Raw genomic sequence first — 20665 nt, 5'->3', positions numbered from 1 at the left:
CTACCAGAATAAAGAAGAACTCCACTGTATGTACAGGGGCTTCTATGGTGGCTTAGAAGATAAAGAATCTGCCCACAGTGCAGGAGACCTGGGTTTGATCCCTGGGGCAGAAAGATCCCCTGGAGAATGGAATGGCAACCCACTACAGTATTCTTACCTGCAGAATCCGTGGACAGAGGAGCCTCGTGGGATACAATCCACAGGGTCGCATAGAGTTGGACACGGCTGAGTGACTAACATTTCAACTGTGTACGTGGATGAAAGACTCATTGTATGTGACCCGAAACAGAAATTAGATAGACTTTACTAACCTATCTATCTGCTGCTTTTGTAGGTGAAAAAACCCTGAAAGGTGGTGTTGTTAAAAATTATGAATTGTGCTCAATCTTTCCAAATCTTTTCTCATGTTATTATATGCATAGATGCTCTATCACTTCAGTTTCACCTCCTTTCCCCATAAAGACTAGAAAATGATTAATTTATTTTCTAGACGTAACTAGTAGTGATCAGTATCATTTGACCTCTCTTGAAGGTTGATTAATTTGTGCTGTTTGGCAGGTGCAGGCAAAATTCAATTACTTTGGGTTGAAATGTAAATCCTTTTTAAAAAAGAAAGAGACTAACAATCAGATTCAAATTTCAGTGCCAATAGGGGGACATTTATTTAGGTTCATGGAAATAACAAGACATAAGAAAATCTTTACCAAAGAGTACACCAAAAAATCTTCATTGTATTTCCATATCAGAGGTAAAAATCAGTGGACCCACAAGTGATGGAGACAAATTCCTTAAGCATGATTAAGAGATATCCTGAAGAAAAAGGGAGGAGTGTTTAGAAATTGTAATTTCCTGGGAGATTCTGAGTGATCTCATTTGTATGGGAGGGACTGTGGAGAGAAGATAGAACGTGGGCTCATTATGTCTGGTGTTTGCTTATCAATTCAAGGGACCAGTTCTCTTGAATCTTCCACATTTTAAAAAGAAGCTCTGCAACTGTGGGGAGGGAGGAAATGAGGAAGCAGTATGTTCAAAGCAGAGATTCAGCAGCAAGAGGAGGGACAGCAGACGGGGCGGGGGCAGGTGGAGATGACACAGGTGGGGCGATAGCAAGTGGTGTGGCAGGAGACCCGGCCACACACTGGGCGCAGGCAGCAGCTGGAGCCACAGCAAGAGGGGCGGCAGCAGCTGGAGATGCGGCAGCAGCTGGAGATGCGGGAGCAGGTGGGCTGGCAGCACACAGACTGGCAGCACCGGGGCCTGCAGCAGCTGGAGATGCAGCAGGTAGGCCTGCAGCAGCTGGAACCGCAGCTGGACCCACAGCAGGAGGGGCGGCAGCAGCTAGAGATGCGGCAGGTGGGGCGAGAGCAGGTGGGCTGGCAGCACACAGGCTGGCAGCACTGGGGCCTGCAGCAGCTGGAGATGCAGCAAGTAGGCCTGCAGCAGCTGGAACCACAGCTGGAACCACAGCAGGAGGGGCGGTAGCAGCTAGAGATGCAGCAGGTGGGGCGAGGGCAGGTGGGCTGGCAGCAGACCGGGCGGCAGCAGCTGGACACACCGCAGCTGGGGCGGCAGCAGGTGGTCCTGCAGCAGGTGGGGCGGCAGCAGGTGGGGCGGCAGCAGGTCTCCTGGCAGAGACTTCGGCCACAGCTCTGGTCAGAGCAGACGGAGCCACAACAGGAGCTGACCATGGTGTTAGAAGGTGGAGGTTCTGGCTGAGTTTCAGAAAGTGAGTTTCTTGAGTCTGAGAGTCTTCTCGGCCCACAGCCCCCTTTATATCCTGCTGAAGAGCTGCTACCATTACATCATTTCCTTGTTATTGTTTAACCCCCTAGGAAAATTGATCATTTAATTACATAATTGTGTGTTTCTCATGCAGTAGTCCAAAATGGAGAAAACAATACTTTTCCTTTTCCTGGTAAGTGCCTGTGTGTCCAATTGAAAGCCCTGTCCCAGTTCTTCCTTTTGGGTGTCACCTTTTCTATTGGTTGGTTCAATGTCCTATACAGCTTTTATCATCTGACTCTAGTATCTTTTTTTGGAATGTGATATTCTCTCCTATCACTGCTCTCTGAACTTCAGAGAGAAAAATTTCTTATACAGCTCATGTATATTTTGTTGTCAAGGGTGAGGGGAACAAGTGCTGGTCAGGTGAAACACTGGAAAGGAATTAGAAAGAAAGATGTTTGGGGGAAGATGTCCCAGAAATAATATGGATGAATGTGACCCTAAGTGTGCATCTTGGATGGTCAGGAAGATAGGTAGACCACAAGAAAGTTTCACATTCTGTGTCTGATTTCACTCCACTGTCTCAAGCCCTTAGCAGTACTCACAGCTTTTAAATAGAAGAAACACATTTTTGCTGTACGACTCCCAGGCTAGGCAACCAGAATGGATGTTTTGATTTATCTTTAAGTTGTCAAACTTGTACACAGGATATTTCATTTTAAAAGCATTCACTGTATATAAACATGTTTGGAATGATTAAACGTTCAAAACTATGGATCCAAGAATTCTGTTGCGTAGTAAGAGAACTTGACAGATAACTCCTCATCCTTTTCCTGTAGATACTTGAATGAGACACATGCATAAGAAACAGCATGACAATAGTTTAAAAAAGGGCTTCCCTGGTAAGTCAGCTGGTAAAGGATTTGCCTTCAATGTGGGAGACCTTGGTTCGATCTCTGGGTTGGTAAGATCCCCTGGAGAAGGGAATGGCTACCAATTCCAGTATTCTGACCTGGAGAATTCCATGGACTATATAGTCTATGGGGTCACAAAGAGCTGGACATGACTGAGCAACTTTCATTTTCAAAAGGATGACAGTTATTTTTTTAAGTCTTTATTTTTTAATTGGAGGATAATTCCTTTACAAGGTTGTGTAGCTTTCTGCAGTACAACAATGTGATTCAGGCATAAGTATATATGTCCCCTCCCTCTGATCTGCCCTCCACCCCAATCCCATCCCACCCCTCTAGGTTGTCAGAGAACACCAGACTGAGCTTCCTATATTATTTTTAAATGAAGAACTAAAATCAACATATATCCATACATCTTCAATAAAAGGTGAGGAATAATGATATTTATCATTTGTATTTACTATGCATTATGCTAAATTTACCAGGCATTGTGCTGAGTTCACTGAGCATTGTGCTGAATATCTTATTTTTGTTTTGAATCTTTAAAGCAAAATATAGTACAGTGTGTATTATTACTACTTTTTTTTTTTTAATTTTTTTTTTCTAATTTTATTTTATTTTTAATCTTTACATAATTGTATTAGTTTTGCCAAACATCAAAATGAATCCGCCACAGGTATACACGTGTTTCTTTAAGCAATAGTCCGAAGAAGCATAGAAACGTTAAGAGCAAAAAAAAATTTGTTTAAGATTAAACAGAACTCCTGTATTCTTGCCTGGAAAATCCCATGGATGGAAGAGCCTGGTGGGCTACAGTCCATGGGGTCACTAAGAGTCGGACACGACTTCACTTTTCACTTTCATGCATTGGAGAAGGAAATGGCAACCCACTCCAGTGTTCTTGCTTGGAGAATTCCAGGGACGGGGGAGCCTGGTGGGCTGCCGTCTATGGGGTCACACAGAATCGGACACGACTGAAGTGACTTAGCAGTAGCAGTAAGCTGTTTAGGACAGCTGAGGAAGAGGTAAAAAATAAAGCTTGCAAACCTTTTCTGAAGCCATGTCATCTTCCTGGAATGTTTCATCTTTGTCATTACCTTTGCAAACTCCTATTCCTCTCTCAAAACCCCAGGTTTACACTACTTGCTTCCTCCCAATGATTAACTACCCTGTTTAAATGCAATTTGTCTCTGCATTGTGCTCTGTTTTTTGCACTCTGATGCACCACAGTTACTTTCTGTCATTCCACTATTGTTACGCAGACACCCTGAAGGCATGAACTATAAATTTTATTTTTGTTACTGGGACAGAGCACATGAGTGACAAATGTTTGTCGAGTGAATGAAGGCTTTTGGATGACTTACAGGTATATAATGGTCCTTTAAAAAATATGTCTTTTTTCCTGGTAGAGAAAAGTGGGAGAAACATTCCATCAACGGGGTCATGGTTACACCTGAGGAAAACCACATTTGTTTATGTGGCAAGCCACATGTCACCTGATAAAACACACTTGTGGAAGTTCAACTTTGATCCATAGAATCGTACATACTTATAGGACACCATGGATACATATACTGCATTAACAAAGAAACAGATATGATAGAAAGGAGGAGAACACAAGTGTTGACACTGGTTCTCTTCACTTGCAGACACCCCAATTTAGCTCTTTCGGGAGAACTAACCACCACCACTGGTTTAGTATCAATCAACAAAAAATATTTGCTGAACGTCTATTGTCTTTGTTTCAATTGCACCCAAAATAGATATTGAAACATAAATGTGAGTGCAAGTATTTCACTTGGTGGAGGCGGGGGAAAGAGGTGGATTCTGGGACATACACATGAGGAAATGAGAAAGCAAGGCAGGAACGAAAGAAAAACCCGTAAGTCTGGGTTAATAATGAGGTTGCCACTGTGGGTAACTGAGGAATGTATCCGGGGACATACCTGAGGCTGGGGGCTATTCACCACCATGATTATACGTCTAGAAAATCCCAAAGAATCACCTGAATATTATTGTTAACAGTGAAGTTGACTGGCTTAGAACACTGATAGATTTCTTATGCACTTAGCAATATTTCTTCATAAAATCTAACGGGAAACATGTATTCACAGTTCTCAACAATAAATATAAAAAATATGCAAACAAATCTGTCAAATAATATACTTACCAGGTATTGGAGGAATGTATTAACATTGCCTGAAGGCTAAAAAATAATATTTGAATAAATATCAGAACAAAAAAAACATGTACAAGTAAAGCTGGGTTTCTGAATAAAGACATAAATGTCATACAAAAGCGTTCAATAAGAATGTATCTCCATTTGTAAAAATTTGTTTTGAGTGGTATTGGCAAAGACAAATGATGGGTAACTATTTTGATCACTCTTTTGTGTTATTCAAAATTTTTATTTTATTATTTTTTTTTAATTTAAATTTATTTATTTTAATTGGAGACTAATTACAATATTGTATTGGTTTTGCCATACATCAACATGAATCTGCCATGAGTGTACACATGTTCCCCATCCTGAACCCCCTCTCCCACCTCCCTCCCCATACCATCACTCTGGGTCATCCCAGTGCACCAGCCCCAAGCATCCTGTATCCTGCATTGAACCTGGACTGGCGATTCATTTCTTATATGATATTATACATGTTTCAATGCCATTCTCCCAAATCATCCCACCCTCTCCCTCTCCTTACTGTCTCAAATGTCATACAAAAAGATTCAATAAGAATGTATCTCCATTTGTAAAAATTGGTTTTGAATGGGATTGGCAAAGACAAATGATGGGCAACTATTTTGATCATTCTTTTGTGTTATTCAAAATTTTAAAAAAAGCATGTGTGTGTATAGGTGACATAAAATCCTTAGAAAAAAATAAAAGTACTTTAAATAAAATTCACAGTTCTCGCTACAGATTCATTTCCATAAGTTTTCTTGGATTATGATTAAGCTTCTACTTACTATACACTAAAAGATGAAAACTACATTTCAGGCAGTCTTTCCAGCTCTCAGATTAACTGTTGTGAATTACAAATTGCTTTTTGGGACTGTTTGAGTTCCCTAGGAAGCAGACACAGAGGTGAAAATTAGCAAACAGAGTATTTATCGAGACGTGCTCTTGGGACTAGTAGTTCTAGGAGGAAAGAGATGGGAAGTGAGCAGAAGTGGACAGTTGGAGAAATCAAGCTGGGATAGTTTCAGTGGACATCTAAGCATGGTACTGGAAAGGTCCCTTTTTTTGTCTTGGACATAAAATCACAGTCACCAGCAATACCAAGGAACTGTCACCAAGTCTGTTTCATTCATTTATATCACCTGCCTGGCACTGAAGGTAGCCCTACTATAAGTCAGAATAAACTGAATATTCTGAATAGTAATAATAATGATAAACCAAATCTACTGAAGCTCTGGCTACCAGAATAAAGCAGAATCCCACTGTATACCTGTAGGGGCTTCCATGTTGGCTCATAAGATAAAGAATCTGCCCGCAATGCAAGAGACATGGGTTTGATCCCTGGGGCAGAAAGATCCCCAGAGGAATGGAATGGCAACCCACTACAGTATTCTTGCCTGCAGAATTTCATGGACAGAGGAGCCTGCTGAGCTACAATCCACGGGGTCGCATAGAGTTGGACCCAGCTGAGTGACTAACATTTTCACTGTATATGTGGACGAAGGTCTCACTGTATGTGACTCAAAGTAGAAAATACATAGACTTTACTAAAATATCTATCCACTGCTTTTATAGGTGAAAAAACCTTGAAAGCTGATGTTGTTAAAAATCATGAATTGTGTTCAATCTTTCTAAATCTTTTCTCATGTTATTATCTTCATAGATGCTCTATCACTTCAGTTTCACCTCCTTTCCCCAAAAAGACTAGAAAATGATTAATTTATTTTCTAGACGTAACTAGTAGTGATCAGTATCATTTGACCTCTCTTGAAGGTTGATTAATTTGTGCTGTTTGGCAGGTGCAGGCAAAATTCAATTACTTTGGGTTGAGATGTAAATCCTTTTTAAAAAAGAAAGAGACTAACAATCAGATTCAAATTTCAGTGCCAATAGGGAGACATTTATTTAGGTTCATGGAAATAACAAGACATAAGAAAATCTTTACCAAAGAGTACACCAAAAAATCTTCATTGTATTTCCATATCAGAGGTAAAAATCAGTGGACCCACAAGTGATGGAGACAAATTCCTTAAGCATGATTAAGAGATATCCTGAAGAAAAAGGGAGGAGTGTTTAGAAATTGTAATTTCCTGGGAGATTCTGAGTGATCTCATTTGTATGGGAGGGACTGTGGAGAGAAGATAGAACGTGGGCTCATTATGTCTGGTGTTTGCTTATCAATTCAAGGGACCAGTTCTCTTGAATCTTCCACATTTTAAAAAGAAGCTCTGCAACTGTGGGGAGGGAGGAAATGAGGAAGCAGTATGCTCAAAGCAGAGATTCAGCAGCAAGAGGAGGGACAGCACACGGGGCGGGGGCAGGTGGAGATGACACAGGTGGGGCGATAGCAAGTGGTGTGGCAGGAGACCCGGCCACACACTGGGCGCAGGCAGCAGCTGGAGCCACAGCAAGAGGGGCGGCAGCAGCTGGAGATGCGGGAGCAGGTGGGCTGGCAGCACACAGACTGGCAGCACCGGGGCCTGCAGCAGCTGGAGATGCAGCAGGTAGGCCTGCAGCAGCTGGAACCGCAGCTGGACCCACAGCAGGAGGGGCGGCAGCAGCTAGAGATGCAGCAGGTGGGGCGAGAGCAGGTGGGCTGGCAGCACACAGGCTGGCAGCACTGGGGCCTGCAGCAGCTGGAACCACAGCTGGAAACGCAGCAGGAGGGGCGGTAGCAGCTAGAGATGCAGCAGGTGGGGCGAGGGCAGGTGGGCTGGCAGCAGACCGGGCGGCAGCAGCTGGACACACCACAGCTGGGGCGGCAGCAGGTGGTCCTGCAGCATGTGGTCCTGCAGCAGGTGGGGCGGCAGCAGGTCTCCAGGCAGAGACTTCGGCCACAGCTCTGGTCAGAGCAGACGGAGCCACAACAGGAGCTGACCATGGTGTTAGAGGGTGGAAGTTCTGGGTGAGTTTCCAGGAAAGTGAGTTTCTTGAGTCTGAGAGTCTTCTCGGTCCCCAGCCCTCTTTATATCCTGCTGAAGATCTGCTCTCATGACATCATTATTTCCTTGTTATTGTTTACCCTCTTAGGAAAATTGATCATTTAATTACATAATTGTGTGTTTCTTATTCAGTATTCGAAAATGGAAAAAATAATACCATTCCTTTTCCTGGTAAGCGCCTGTGTATCCAATTGAAAGCCCTGTCCTAGCCTTCCCTAGTAGGTGTCACCTTTATTCCTGGTTGGTTCAATGCTTAGAAAGCATTAGTCGTATGACTCTCTAACACTTTTTTTTTAAATGTGATCTTCTCTCCTATCACTGCTCTCTGAACTTCAGAGAGAAAAAATTTCTTATATGACTCATGCATATTTTGTTGTCAAGGCTGTGGGGAATAAGTGCTGGTGAGGTTAAACATGAAAAGGAATTAGAAAGAAAGATGTTTGGGGGGAGGGTGTTCCACATATTATATGAATGAATGTGATCCTATGTGGGCATCTTGGATGGTGAGGAAGATAGTTACACTACAAGGAAGTTTCAAATTCTGTGTCTGATTTCATTCCACTGTCTCAAGCACTGCTAGCAGTACTCACAGCTTTTAAATAGAAGAAACACATTTTTGCTGTATGTCTCTCAGGCTAGGCAACCAGAAGGGGATATTTTGGTTTATCTTTTAGTTGTCAGACCTGTACACAGGATATTTCATTACAAAAGCATTCATTATATATAAACATGTTTGGAATTATTAAGTCTTCAATAATACGGATCCAAGACATTCTGTTGGGTAGTAAGAGAACTTGACAGATAACTCCTCATCTTTTTCCTGTATATGCTTGAATGAGACATACGCATAAGAAAGAGTTTGGCAATAGTTAAAAGAAGCGCTTTCTAATAGCTCAGCTGGGAAAAAATCCGCCTGCAATGTGGGAGACCTGGGTTCGATCCCTGGGTTGGGAAGATCCCCTGGAGAAGCGAACAACTACCCATTCCTGTATTCTGGCCAGGATAATTCCATGCACTGTATAGTTCATGGGGTTACAAAGAGCTGGACATGACTGAGTGACTTTCATTTTCAAAAGAATGACAGTTATTTTTTTAAGTCTTTATTTTTTTAATTGGAGGATAATTTCTTTACAAGCTTTTGTAGCTTTCTGCAGTACAACAATGTGATTCAGCCATAAGTATATATATATATATATATATATATATATCCCCTCCCTCTGATCTGCCCTCCCACTCCAATCACATCCCACCCCTCTAGGTTGTGATAGAGCATAGGACTGAGCTTCCTATGTTATTTTTAACTGAAGAACTAAAATTGACATATACAGTACATGGAAAAGTTCCACACATCTTCAATAAAAGGTGAAGAATAATAATATTTATCATCTGTAGAATATTTACTATTCATTATGCTAAACTCACTAGACTCTGTGCTGAGTTCACTGAGCATTGTGCTGAATACCTTATATTTGTTTTGAATCTGTAATGCTGCATATAATATAATGTGTTTTCTTACTACTTCTTTAAGCAACAGGCCAAAGAAGCATAGAAACGTTAAAAGGAAAAGAAAAAAAAAAAAAAAAAACTTCTGTAAGATTAAACAGAAGTTAAGCTGTTTTAGGACAGCTGAAGAAGGGGTGAAAAATAAAGCTTGCAACCCTTTGCTGAAGCTGCTTCATTCCATGTTTCATCTTTGTCATTATCTCTGCAAACTCCTATTCCTCTCTCAAAACCCAGGTTTCCCCTGTATGCTTCCTCCAAATGATTACCTACCCTGTTCAAATATAATTTGTCACTGCATTGTGCTCTGAATTTAGCACTCTCTGCAATGCAGACACCCTGAGGGCATGAACTATAAAATTTAATTTTGTTCCTGGGACAGAGCATATTAGTGACAAATGTTTGTCGAGTGAATGAAGGCTTTTGGATAAATTAAGGGTATGTAATGGTCCTTTAAAAAATATGTCTGTTTTGCCTGGTTGAGAAAAGTGGGAGAAACAGTCCAAACAAAGGGATCATGGTTATACTTGAGGAAAACCACATTTGTTTAAGTGGCAAGCAACGTGTCATCTGATAAAACACATTTGTGGAAGTTCAAATTTGATGCACAGAATCGAACTTACTTATAGGACACCATACATACATATACTGTATTAACACAGAAGCAGATATGATAGAAAGGAGGTGAATACATATGTTGACACTGGTTCCCTTCACTTCTGGACATTCCAATTTAGCTCTCTTTTGTGAGAATTAGCAACCATCCCTGGTTTAAAAGTATATATTGAGACAAAGATGTGAGTGCAAGTAGTTTACTTTGGGGGGCAATTCTGGGAAGTACACCTGAGGAAGTGGGAAAGCAAGACAGGAATGAAAGGAAAGCCCATACGTCTATAATAATGCGGTTACACTGTGGGTAACTGTGGAATGAATCTGGAGACCTACCTGAGGCTGGGGGCTATTAGCCGCCATGACTGTGTGTCTAGAAAATCCCACAGAATCAACTGAATATTACTGTCAGCAGTGAAGTTGGCTGATATAGAAAACTGATGGATTTCCTATGCATTTAGCACGATTTCTTCATAAAATATAATGGGAAAATGAATTCACAGATCTGTGCTAAAATATAAAAATATGTAAACAAATCTGTAAAATAATATACTTACCTGGTATTGGAGGAATGTATTAACATTTCCTGAAGGCCAAAAAATATTTGAGTAAACATCAGAACAAAAAAATGTACAGCTAAAGCTGGGTTAGTGAATAAAGACATAAATGTCATACACATGCATTCAATAAGAATGTATCTCCATTTGTAAAACTAGGTTTTGAATGGGATTGCCAAAGCCTAATGATAGGAAACTAAATTTTGATCACATTCTTCTGTGCTATTTAAATTTTTTAAAAAGCCATGTGTTTATGTATAAGTGACATAAGACCTTTAGAAAAGAATATATGTAATTTAGATAAAATTCACAGTTCTCTCTACAGATTCAGTTTCATAAGCTTTCTATATTTATGTTTAAGCTCGTACATATTATATACTAAAAGATGAAAACTACATTTCAGGCAGTCTTTCCAGCTCTCAGATTAATTATTATGAATTACCAATTGCTTTGGGGGACTGTTTGAGTTCCCTAGGAAGCAGACCCAGAGATTGAAATATGCAAACAGGATATTTATTGAGAAGTGCTTGTGAGATTAGCAGTTGTAGAAGGAAAGAGAAGGGAAGTGAGCAGAAGTGGACAGTTGGAGAAATCAGTCTAAGAAAAAGTTTCAGTGGACATCTAAGCATGGCACTAGAAAGTTCCCTTTTTTCTCTTGAACATAAAATCACACATTCCAGCAATACCTAGGAACTGTCATAAAGTCTGTTTCAATCATTTATATTACCTTCCGGGCACTGAAAGTAGCCCCTCTATAAAGCAGAATAAATGGAATAGTCTGAATAATAATAATAAATCAAATCTATTGAAGCTCTGGCTACAAAAATAAAGCAGAACTCCACTGTATATGTAGGGGCTTCCACTGTGGCTCAGAAGATAAAGAATCTGTTGGCAATGCAGGAGACCTGGGTTCGACCCCTCGGGCAGGAAGATCCCCTGGAGAACAGAATGGCAATCTACTCCAGTATTCTTGCCTGCAGAATTTCATGGACAGAGGACCTGCTGGGCTACAATCCACAGGGTCACATAGAGCTGGACCCGGCTGAGTGACTAGCATTTTCACTGTGTATGTGGACGAAGCACTCATGGCATGTGACCCAAAGCAGAAAATACATCTATCCGTTGCTTTAATAAGTGCAAAAAACCCTGAAAGGTGGTGGTGTTAAAACTCATGAATTGTGTTCAATCTTTCCAAAACTTTCCTCCTGTTATTATATTCATAGATGCTTTATCACTACAGTTTCACCCTTTTGCCCGATAAAGACTAGAAAGTGATTATTTATCTATTTTCTGAACATAACTAATAGTGACCAGTGTTATTTGACCTCTCTTGAAGGTTGATTAATTTGTGCTGTTTGGCAGTGCAGGCAAATACAATTACTTTGGAATGAAATGTAAATACTTTAAAAAAAGAAAGAGAGTAACAATCAAATTCAATTTTCAGTGTCACTAGGAGGACGTTTATTTAGGTTCATGGAAATAACAAGACATAAGAAAATCTTTAACAGAGAGTACACCAAAAAATCTTCATTGGATTTCCCTGTCAGAGAGATAAAAATCAGTGGCCCCACAAGTGATGGAGACAATTCCTAAGGCATGAAAAACATATGTCCTAAAAAAATAGGGAAGAGTGTTGGGAGAATGTAATTTCCTTGAACATTCTGAGTGTTCTTACTTAGAAGGGAGGCAGTTTGGACAGAAGTTAGAATGTGGGCTCAGTATGTCTGGTGTTTGTTTATGAAATTCAAAGGACCAGTTCTCTTGACTCCTCCACATTTTAAAAAGAAGCTCTGCACTTGTGGGGAGGGAGGAAATGAGGAAGCAGTATGCTCAAAGCAGAGATTCAGCAGCAAGAGGAGGGACAGCACACGGGGCGGGGGCAGGTGGAGATGACACGGGTGGGGCGATAGCAAGTGGTGTGGCAGGAGACCCGGCCACACACTGGGCGCAGGCAGCAGCTGGAGCCACAGCAAGAGGGGCGGCAGCAGCTGGAGATGCGGGAGCAGGTGGGCTGGCAGCACACAGACTGGCAGCACCGGGGCCTGCAGCAGCTGGAGATGCAGCAGGTAGGCCTGCAGCAGCTGGACCCACAGCTGGAAACACAGCAGGAGGGGCGGCAGCAGCTAGAGATGCAGCAGGTGGGGCGAGGGCAGGTGGGCTGGCAGCACACAGGCTGGCAGCACTGGGGCCTGCAGCAGCTGGAGATGCAGCAGGTAGGCCTGCAGCAGCTGGAACCACAGCTGGAAACACAGCAGGAGGGGCGGTAGCAGCTAGAGATGCAGCAGGTGGGGCGAGGGCAGGTGGGCTGGCAGCAGACCGGGCGGCAGCAGCTGGACACACCACAGCTGGGGCGGCAGCAGGTGGTCCTGCAGCAGGTGGTCCGGCAGCAGGTGGGGCGGCAGCAGGTCTCCTGGCAGAGACTTCGGCCACAGCTCTGGTCAGAGCAGACGGAGCCACAACAGGAGCTGACCATGGTGTCAGAGGGTGGAGGATCTGGGTGAGTTTCCAGGAAAGTGAGTTTCTTGAGTCTGAGAGTCTTCTTGGTCCCCAGCCCCCTTTATATCCTGCTGAAGAGCTGCTACCATTACATCATTTCCTTGTTATTGTTTAACCCCCTAGGAAAATTGATCATTTAATTACATAATTGTGTGTTTCTCATGCAGTAGTCCAAAATGGAGAAAATAATACCTTTCCTTTTCCTGGTAAGTGCCTGTGTGTCCAATTGAAAGCCCTGTCCCAGTTCTTTCTTTTGGGTGTCACCTTTTCTACTGGTTGGTTCATTGTCCTATACAGCTTTTATCATCTGACTCTAGCATCTTTTTTTGGAATGTGATATTCCCTCCTATCACTGCTCTCTGAACTTCAGAGAGAAAAATTTCTTATATGGCTCATGTATATTTTGTTGTCAAGGGTGAGGGGAACAAGTGCTGGTCAGGTGAAACACTGGAAAGGAATTAGAAAGAAAGATGTTTGGGGGAGGATGTCCCAGAAATAATATGGATGAATGTGATCTTAAGTGTGCATCTTGGATGGTCAGGAAGATAGGTAGACTACAAGGAATTTTCAAATTCTGTGTCTGATTTCACACCATCTCAAGCACTTAGCAGTACTCACAGCTTTTAAATAGAAGAAACACATTTTTGCTGTATGCCTCCCAGGCTAAGCAACTAGAATGGGCTGTTTTGATTTATCTTTTAGTTGTCAGACATGTACACAGATATTTCATTATAAAAGCATTCATTAATTACAAAGAAGTTTGGCATTATTAAGCCTTCAAAAATATGGATCCAAGAATTCTGTTGGGTAGTAAGAGAACTTGACAGATAACTCCTCATCTTTTTCCTGTTGATGCTTGTATGAGACACATCCATAAGAAACAGTTTGGCAATAGTTAAATGAAGGGCTTCCCTGATAGCTCAGCTGGAAAAGAATCCAACTGCAATGTGGGAGATCTGGGTTCAACCCTGGGTTGGGAAGATCCCCTGGAGAAGGGAAAGGCCCCCCATTCCAGTATTCTGACCTGGAGAATTCCATGGACTGGGTAGTCCATTGGGTTGCAAAGACCTGGACTCGAGTGAGCGACTTTCATTTTCAAAAGAATGACAGTTATTTTTTTAAGTCTTTATTTTTTAAATGGAGGATAATTCCTTTATAATATTGAGTAGGTTTCTGCAGTACAACAATGTGATTCAGCCATAAGTATATATATATGTCCCCTCCATCTGAGCCGCCCTCAAACCGCAATCCCATCCCACCCGCTAGGTTGTCATAGAGCACCGGACTGAGCTTCCTATGTTATTTTTAAATGAAGAACTAAAATCAACATATATAGTAAGTGGATAAGTTTCATATATCTTCAATAAGGTGAGGAATAATGATATCTATCATTTGTAGACTATTTACTGTGCATTATGCTAAATTTCTTGAAGAGAAATTTTTTTTCTTCAAGAAAATTAGAGATACCAATGGAACATTTCATGCAAAGATGGGCTCGATATAGGACAGAAATGGTATGGACCTAACAGAAGCAGAAGATATTAAGAAGAGGTGGCAAGAATACACAGAAGAACTGTACAAAAAAGATCTTTACCACCAAGATAATCACGATGGTGTGATCACTAACCTAGAGCCAGACACCCTGGAATGTGAAGTCAAGTGGGCCTTAGAAAGCATCACTATGAACAAAGCTAGTGGAGGTGATGGAATTCCAGTTGAGCTATTTCAAATCCTGAAAGATGATGCTGTGAAAGTGCTGCACTCAATATGCCAGCAAATTTGGAAAACTCAGCAGTTGCCACAGGACTGGAAAAGGTCAGTGTTCATTCCAATCCCAAAGAAGGGCAATGCCAAAGAATGCTCAAACTACTGCACAATTGCACTCATCTCACATGCTAGTAAAGTAATGCTCAGAATTCTCCAAGCCAGGCTTCAACAATACGTGAACCGTGAACTTCAGATGTTCAAGCTGGTTTTAGAAAAGGCAGAGGAACCAGAGATCAAATTGCCAACATCCACTGGATCATTGAAAAAGCAAGAGAGTTCCAGAAAAACGTCTATTTCTGCTTTATTGACTATGCCAAAGCCTTTGACTGTGTGGATCACAAAAAATTGGAAAATTCTGAAAGAGATGGGAATACTAGACCACCTGACCTGCCTCTTGAGAAACCTATATGCAGGTTAGAACTGGACAACAACAGTTAGAACTGGACATGGAACAACAGACTGGTTCCAGATAGGAAAAGGAGTACGTCAAGGCTGTATATTGTCACCCTGTTTATTTAACTTCTATGCAGAGTACATCATGAGAAACGCTGGGCTGGAAGAAGCACAAGCTGGAATCAAGATTGCCAGGAGAAATATCGATAACCTCAGATATGCAGATGACACCACCCTTATGGCAGAAAGTGAAGAGGAACTAAAAGGCCTCTTGATGAAAGTGAAAGTGGAGAGTGAAAAAGTTGGCTTAAAGCTCGACATTCAGAAAATGAAAATCATGGCATCTGGTCCCATCACTTCATGGGAAATAGATGGGGAAACAGTGGAAACAGTGTCAGACTTTATTTTGGGGGGCTCCAAAATCACTGCAGATGGTGATTGCAGCCATGAAATTAAAAGACACTTACTCCTTGGAAGGAAAGTTAAGACCAACCTAGATAGCATATTGAAAAGCAGAGACATTACTTTGCCAACAAAGGTCGGTCTAGTCAAGGCTATGGTTTTTCCCGTGGTCATGTATGGATGTGAGAGTTGGACTGTGAAGAAAGCTGAGCGCCAAAGAATTGATGCTTTTGAACTGTGGTGTTGGAGAAGACTCTTGAGAGTCCCTTGGACTGCAAGGAGATCCAACCAGTCCATTCTGAAGCAGATCAGCCCTGAGTATTCTTTGGAGGGACTGATGCTGAAGCTGAAACTCCAGTACTTTGGCCACCTCATGCGAAGAGTTGAGTCATTGGAAAAGACTCTGATACTGGGAGGGATTGGGGGCAGGAGGAAAAGGGGACGACAGAGGATGAGATGGCTGGATGGCATCACCGACTCGATGGACGTGAGTTTGAATGAAGTCCGGGAGTTGGTGATGGACAGGGAGGCCTGGCGTGCTGCGATTCATGGGGTTGCAGAGTCGGACACGACTGAGCGACTGAACTGAACTGAACTGAACTGATGCTAAATTTACCAGGCATTGTGCTGAGCTCACTGAGCATTGTGCTGAATATCTTATATTTGTTTTGAATCTTTACTACAGCATATAATGTAGTGTATATTCTTACTCCTTCTTTAAGCAATAGTCCAAAGAAGCATAGAAACATTAAGAGGACCAAAAAAAAAAAAAAATCTGTAAGATTAAACAGAAGTTAAGCTGTTTTAGGACAGCTGAGGAAGAGGTGGAAAATAAAGCTTGAAAGCCTTTGCTGAAGCCGTTTCATCTTCTTGGAATGTTTTATAATTGTGGTTATCTTTGCAAACTACTATTTCTCTGTCCATACCCCAGGTTTCCCTGAATGCTTCTTCCCAATGATTAACTACCCTGTTCAAATACAATTTGTCCCTGCATTGTGCTCCGAATTTTGCACTCTCTGCTGTCCCACAGTTACTTTCTGTCATTCCACTACTGTTATGCAGACACCCTGAAGGCATGAACTACAAAATTTAATTTGGTTACTGGGATAGAGCATGTTAGCGACAAATGTTTGTCGAGTAAATGAAGGCTTTTGGATGACTTACGGGTAGGCAATGGAACTTTAAAAATTATTACTCATTTGCCTGGTAGTGAAAAGTGGGAGAAACATTCCAAACAAAGGGGTCATGGTTACACTTGAGGAAAACCACATTTGTTTATGTGGCAAACAGCGTGTCACCTGATAAAACACACTTGTGGAAGTTCAACTTTGATCCATAAAATGGAACTTACTTGTAGGATACCATGGATACCTATACTGTATTAATATAGAAACAGATATGATAGAAAGGAGGTGAACACAAATGCTGAAACTAGTTCTCTTCACTTCCAGACAACCCAGTTTAGCTCTCTTTTTTGAGAAGTCACCACCACCACTGGTTTAATATCAATCAACAAAAAAATTTGCTGAACATCCATTGTCTCTGTTTCAATTGCACCCAAAATAGATATTGAAACATAAATGTGAGTGCAAGTAGTTCACTCGGGAGGTGGGGTTGGGGATTCTGGGAAGTACACATGAGGAAATGAGAAAGCAAGGCGGGAATGAAAGAGAAACCCATAAGTCTGGGTGAATAATGCGGTTACCACTGTGGGTAACTGAGGAATGAATCCAGGGACATACCTGAGGCTGGGGCTATTCACTGCCATGACTATATGTCTAGAAAATCCCAAAGAATCACCTGAATATTATTGTTAACAGTGAAGTTGACTGGCTTAGAACACTGATAGATTTCATATGCACTTAGGAATATTTCTTCATAAAATCTAATGGGAAACATGTATTCACAGTTCTCAACAATAAATATAAAATATATGTTAACAAATCTGTAAAATAATATAATTTAATAATATAGGACCAGGTATTGGAGGAATGTATTAACATTTCCTGAAAGCAAAACAATAATATTTGAATAAACATCAGAAAAAAAATGTACAACTAAAGCTGGCTTTGTGAATAAAGACATAGATGTTATACAAATGCGTTCAATAAGAATGTATCTCCATTTGTAAAAATTGGTTTTGAATGGGATTGGCAAAGACTAAATGATGGGCAACTCATTTTGATCACATTCTTTTGTGTTATTCAGTTTTTTTTAGAAGCATGTGTTTGTGTATAAGTGACATAAAATCCTTAGAAAAGAATAAATGTACTTTAGATAGAATTCACAGTCCTCTCTACAGATTCATTTCCATAAGGTTTCTCAGATTGTGATTAAGCTTCTACTTAGTGTAAACCTAAAGATGAAAACTACATTTCAGTCAGTCTTTCCAAGTCTTAAATTAACTATTGTGAATTACGAATTGCTTTTGGGGACTGTTTGAGTTTCCTAGGAAGCAGACGCAGATATGAAAATTAGCAAACAAGATATTTATCGAGAAGTATATTTGGGATTAGTACTTCTAGGAGGAAAGGGAAGGGAAGTGAGCAAAAGTGGACAGTTGGAGAAATCAAGCTGGGATAGTGGACATCTAAGCATGGCACTGGAAAGGTCCTTTTTACTGTTTGACATAAACTCACAGTCACCTAGGAACTGTCACCAGGTCTGTTTCACTCATTTATATCACCTGCCTGGCACTGAAGGTAGCCCCACCGTAAGGCAGACTTAACTGAATATTCTGAATAATAATAATAATAAACCAAATCTACTGAAGCTCTGGCTACCAGAATAAAGGAACTCCACTGTATACATGTAGGGGCTTCCATGGTGGCTCAGAAGATTAAGAATCTGCCCACAGTGCAGGAGACCTGGGTTCGATTCCTGGGGCAGAAAGATCCCCTGGAGAACGGAATGGCAACCCACTCTAGTATTCTTGCCTGCAGAATTCCGTGGACAGAGGAGCCTGGTGGGCTACAATCCACGGAGTCACACAGAGTTGGACACGGCTGAGTGACTAACATTTTCACTGTGTATGTGGGGGAAGGACTCATTGCATGTGACCCGAAGTAGAAAATGCATAGACTTAACTAAACTATCTATGCTATGCTTTTATAGGTGAAAAACCCCTGAAAGCTAGTGTTGTTAAAAATCATGAATTGTGTTCAATCTTTCCAAATCTTTCCTCTGTTATTATATTCATAGATGCTCTATCACTTCAGTTTCACCCCTTTCCCCCATAAGGACTAGAAAATGACTGATATACCTACTTCCTTGACATGACTAGGCAGCGGTCAATGTCATTTGACCTCTCTTGAAGGTTGATTATTTATGCTGTTTGGCAGGTGCAAGCAAAATTCAATTACTTTGGATCAATATGTAAATGCTTTAAAAAACGAAAGAGCGCAACAATCAGATTCAATTTTCAGTGCCAGTAGGAAGACGTTTATTTAGGTTCATGGAAATAACAAGACACAAGAAAATCTTTGCCAAAGAGTACAGCAAAAAAATCTTCATTGGATTTCATATCAGAGAGATAAAAATCAAGTGGCCTCACTAGTGATGGAGACAAATTCCCTAAGCATGAAAGAACAGATGTCCTGAAGAAATAGGGAAGAGTGTTGGGAGATTGTAATTTTTGGGTAGATTCTGAGTGATTTCATTTAGAAGTGGGGGAGTTTGGAGAGAAGTTAGATCGAGGGCTCAGTCTGTCTGGTGTTTGCTTATGAAATTCAATGGACCGATTCTCTTGAACCCTCCACATTTAAAAAAGAAGCTCTGCAACTGTGGGGAGGGAGGAAATGAGGAAGCAGTATGTTCAAAGCAGATTCAGCAGCAAGAGGAGGGACAGCACACGGGGCGGGGGCAGGTGGAGATGACACAGGTGGGGCGATAGCAAGTGGTGTGGCAGGAGACCCGGCCACACACTGGGCGCAGGCAGCAGCTCGGGCGGCAGCAGCTGGAGCCACAGGAGCTGGAGCCACAGCATGAGGGGCGGCAGCAGCTGGAGATGCGGGAGCAGGTGGGCTGGCAGCACACAGGCTGGCAGCACTGGGGCCTGCAGCAGCTGGAGATGCAGCAGGTAGGCCTGCAGCAGCTGGAACCACAGCTGGAACCACAGCAGGAGGGGCGGTAGCAGCTAGAGATGCAGCAGGTGGGGCGAGGGCAGGTGGGCTGGCAGCAGACCGGGCGGCAGCAGCTGGACACAGCACAGCTGGGGCGGCAGCAGGTGGTCCTGCAGCAGGTGGTCTGGCAGCAGATGGGGCGGCAACAGGTCTCCTGGCAGAGACTTCGGCCACAGCTCTGGTCAGAGCAGACGGAGCCGCAACAGGAGCTGACCATGGTGTCAGAGGGTGGAGGTCTGGGTGAGTTTCCAGGAAAGTGAGCTTCTTGAGTCTGAGAGTCTTCTCAGCCCACAGCCCCCTTTATATGCTGCAGAAGAGCTGCTATCATTATATCATTATTTCCTTTTTATTGTTTACCCTCTTAGGAAAATTGATCATTTAATTACATAATTATGTGTTTCTTATTCAGTATTCGAAAATGGAGAAAACAGTACCTTTCCTTTTCCTGGTAAGCGCCTGTGTGTCCAATTGAAAGCCCTGTCCTAGTTCTTCCGTTGTGGGTGTCATCTCTACTCCTGGTGGGTTCAGTGCTTACAAAGCATTAGTCATATGACTCCAACACTTATTTTTTGAGTGTGATCTTCTCTCCTATCACTGCTCTCTGAACTTCAGAGAGAAAAAGTTTCTTATATGGCTCATGTATATTTTTTTCTCAAAGGTGAGGGGAACAAGTGCTGGTGAGGTTAAACACTAGAAACGAATTAGAAAACAAGCTGTTTGGAGGGAGGATGTCCCACAAATAATTTGGATGAATGTGATCCTCTGTGGGCCTCTTGGATGGTCAGGAAGATAGACCATGAGGAAGTTAACGAATTCTGCCTCTGATTTCACTCCAGGGTCTCAAGCACTTAGCAGTACTCACAGCTTTTAAATAGAAGAAACACATTTTTGCTCTATGCCTCCCAAGTTAGGTAACCAGAATGGGATATTTTGGTTTATCTTTTAGTTGTCAGTCATGTACACAGGAGATTTCATTACAAAAGCATTCGTTATATATAAAAATGTTTGGAATTAATAAGGCTTCAACTGAGCGAAGACATTCTGTTGGGTAGTAAGAGAA

At 41.9% G+C, this 20665-nt stretch overlaps 3 protein-coding genes and 1 long non-coding RNA gene across 8 annotated transcripts in view; 1 reads left to right on the top strand and 3 right to left on the bottom strand.

Annotated features, from left to right (window-relative positions):
* LOC147351646 (uncharacterized) overlaps window positions 1-20665 on the top strand; it is a 70575-nt gene that overhangs the window by 41003 nt on the left and 8907 nt on the right. The gene's annotated exons all lie outside the window — the stretch shown is intronic.
* Window positions 632-1703, bottom strand: LOC147351650 (uncharacterized). Of its 5 annotated transcripts, none has more exons than XM_086355415.1 (2): window positions 1286-1703; window positions 632-1159 (listed from the first exon to the last, which is right to left on the bottom strand). In XM_086355415.1, the coding sequence occupies exons 1-2, from the start codon at window positions 1686-1688 to the stop codon at window positions 1041-1043; spliced, it is 522 nt and encodes a 173-aa protein (XP_086211541.1). In that variant the 5' UTR covers window positions 1689-1703; the 3' UTR covers window positions 632-1040. The 5 variants fall into 5 exon arrangements, with proteins under 5 accessions (XP_086211541.1, XP_086211537.1, XP_086211538.1 ...); XM_086355411.1 differs by having other exon boundaries at window positions 632-1296; window positions 1384-1688; XM_086355412.1 differs by having other exon boundaries at window positions 632-1455; window positions 1552-1688.
* On the bottom strand, window positions 6694-7751 carry LOC147351649 (uncharacterized). Its single transcript, XM_086360980.1, has one exon. The coding sequence runs from the start codon at window positions 7697-7699 to the stop codon at window positions 7100-7102; it is 600 nt and encodes a 199-aa protein (XP_086217106.1). The 5' UTR covers window positions 7700-7751; the 3' UTR covers window positions 6694-7099.
* Window positions 11859-12950, bottom strand: LOC147351648 (uncharacterized). The gene has a single exon (XM_086357745.1). It carries the CDS (start codon window positions 12897-12899, stop codon window positions 12270-12272), a length of 630 nt encoding a protein of 209 aa, XP_086213871.1. The 5' UTR covers window positions 12900-12950; the 3' UTR covers window positions 11859-12269.

Source organism: Bos grunniens, chromosome 19, assembly GCF_055505025.1.
Source record: "Bos grunniens cultivar Pamir isolate PY7600 chromosome 19, Bosgru_T2T1.0, whole genome shotgun sequence".
NCBI classification, from domain to species: Eukaryota; Metazoa; Chordata; class Mammalia; order Artiodactyla; family Bovidae; genus Bos; species Bos grunniens.
This window is presented reverse-complemented; position numbering and strand designations above follow the sequence as displayed.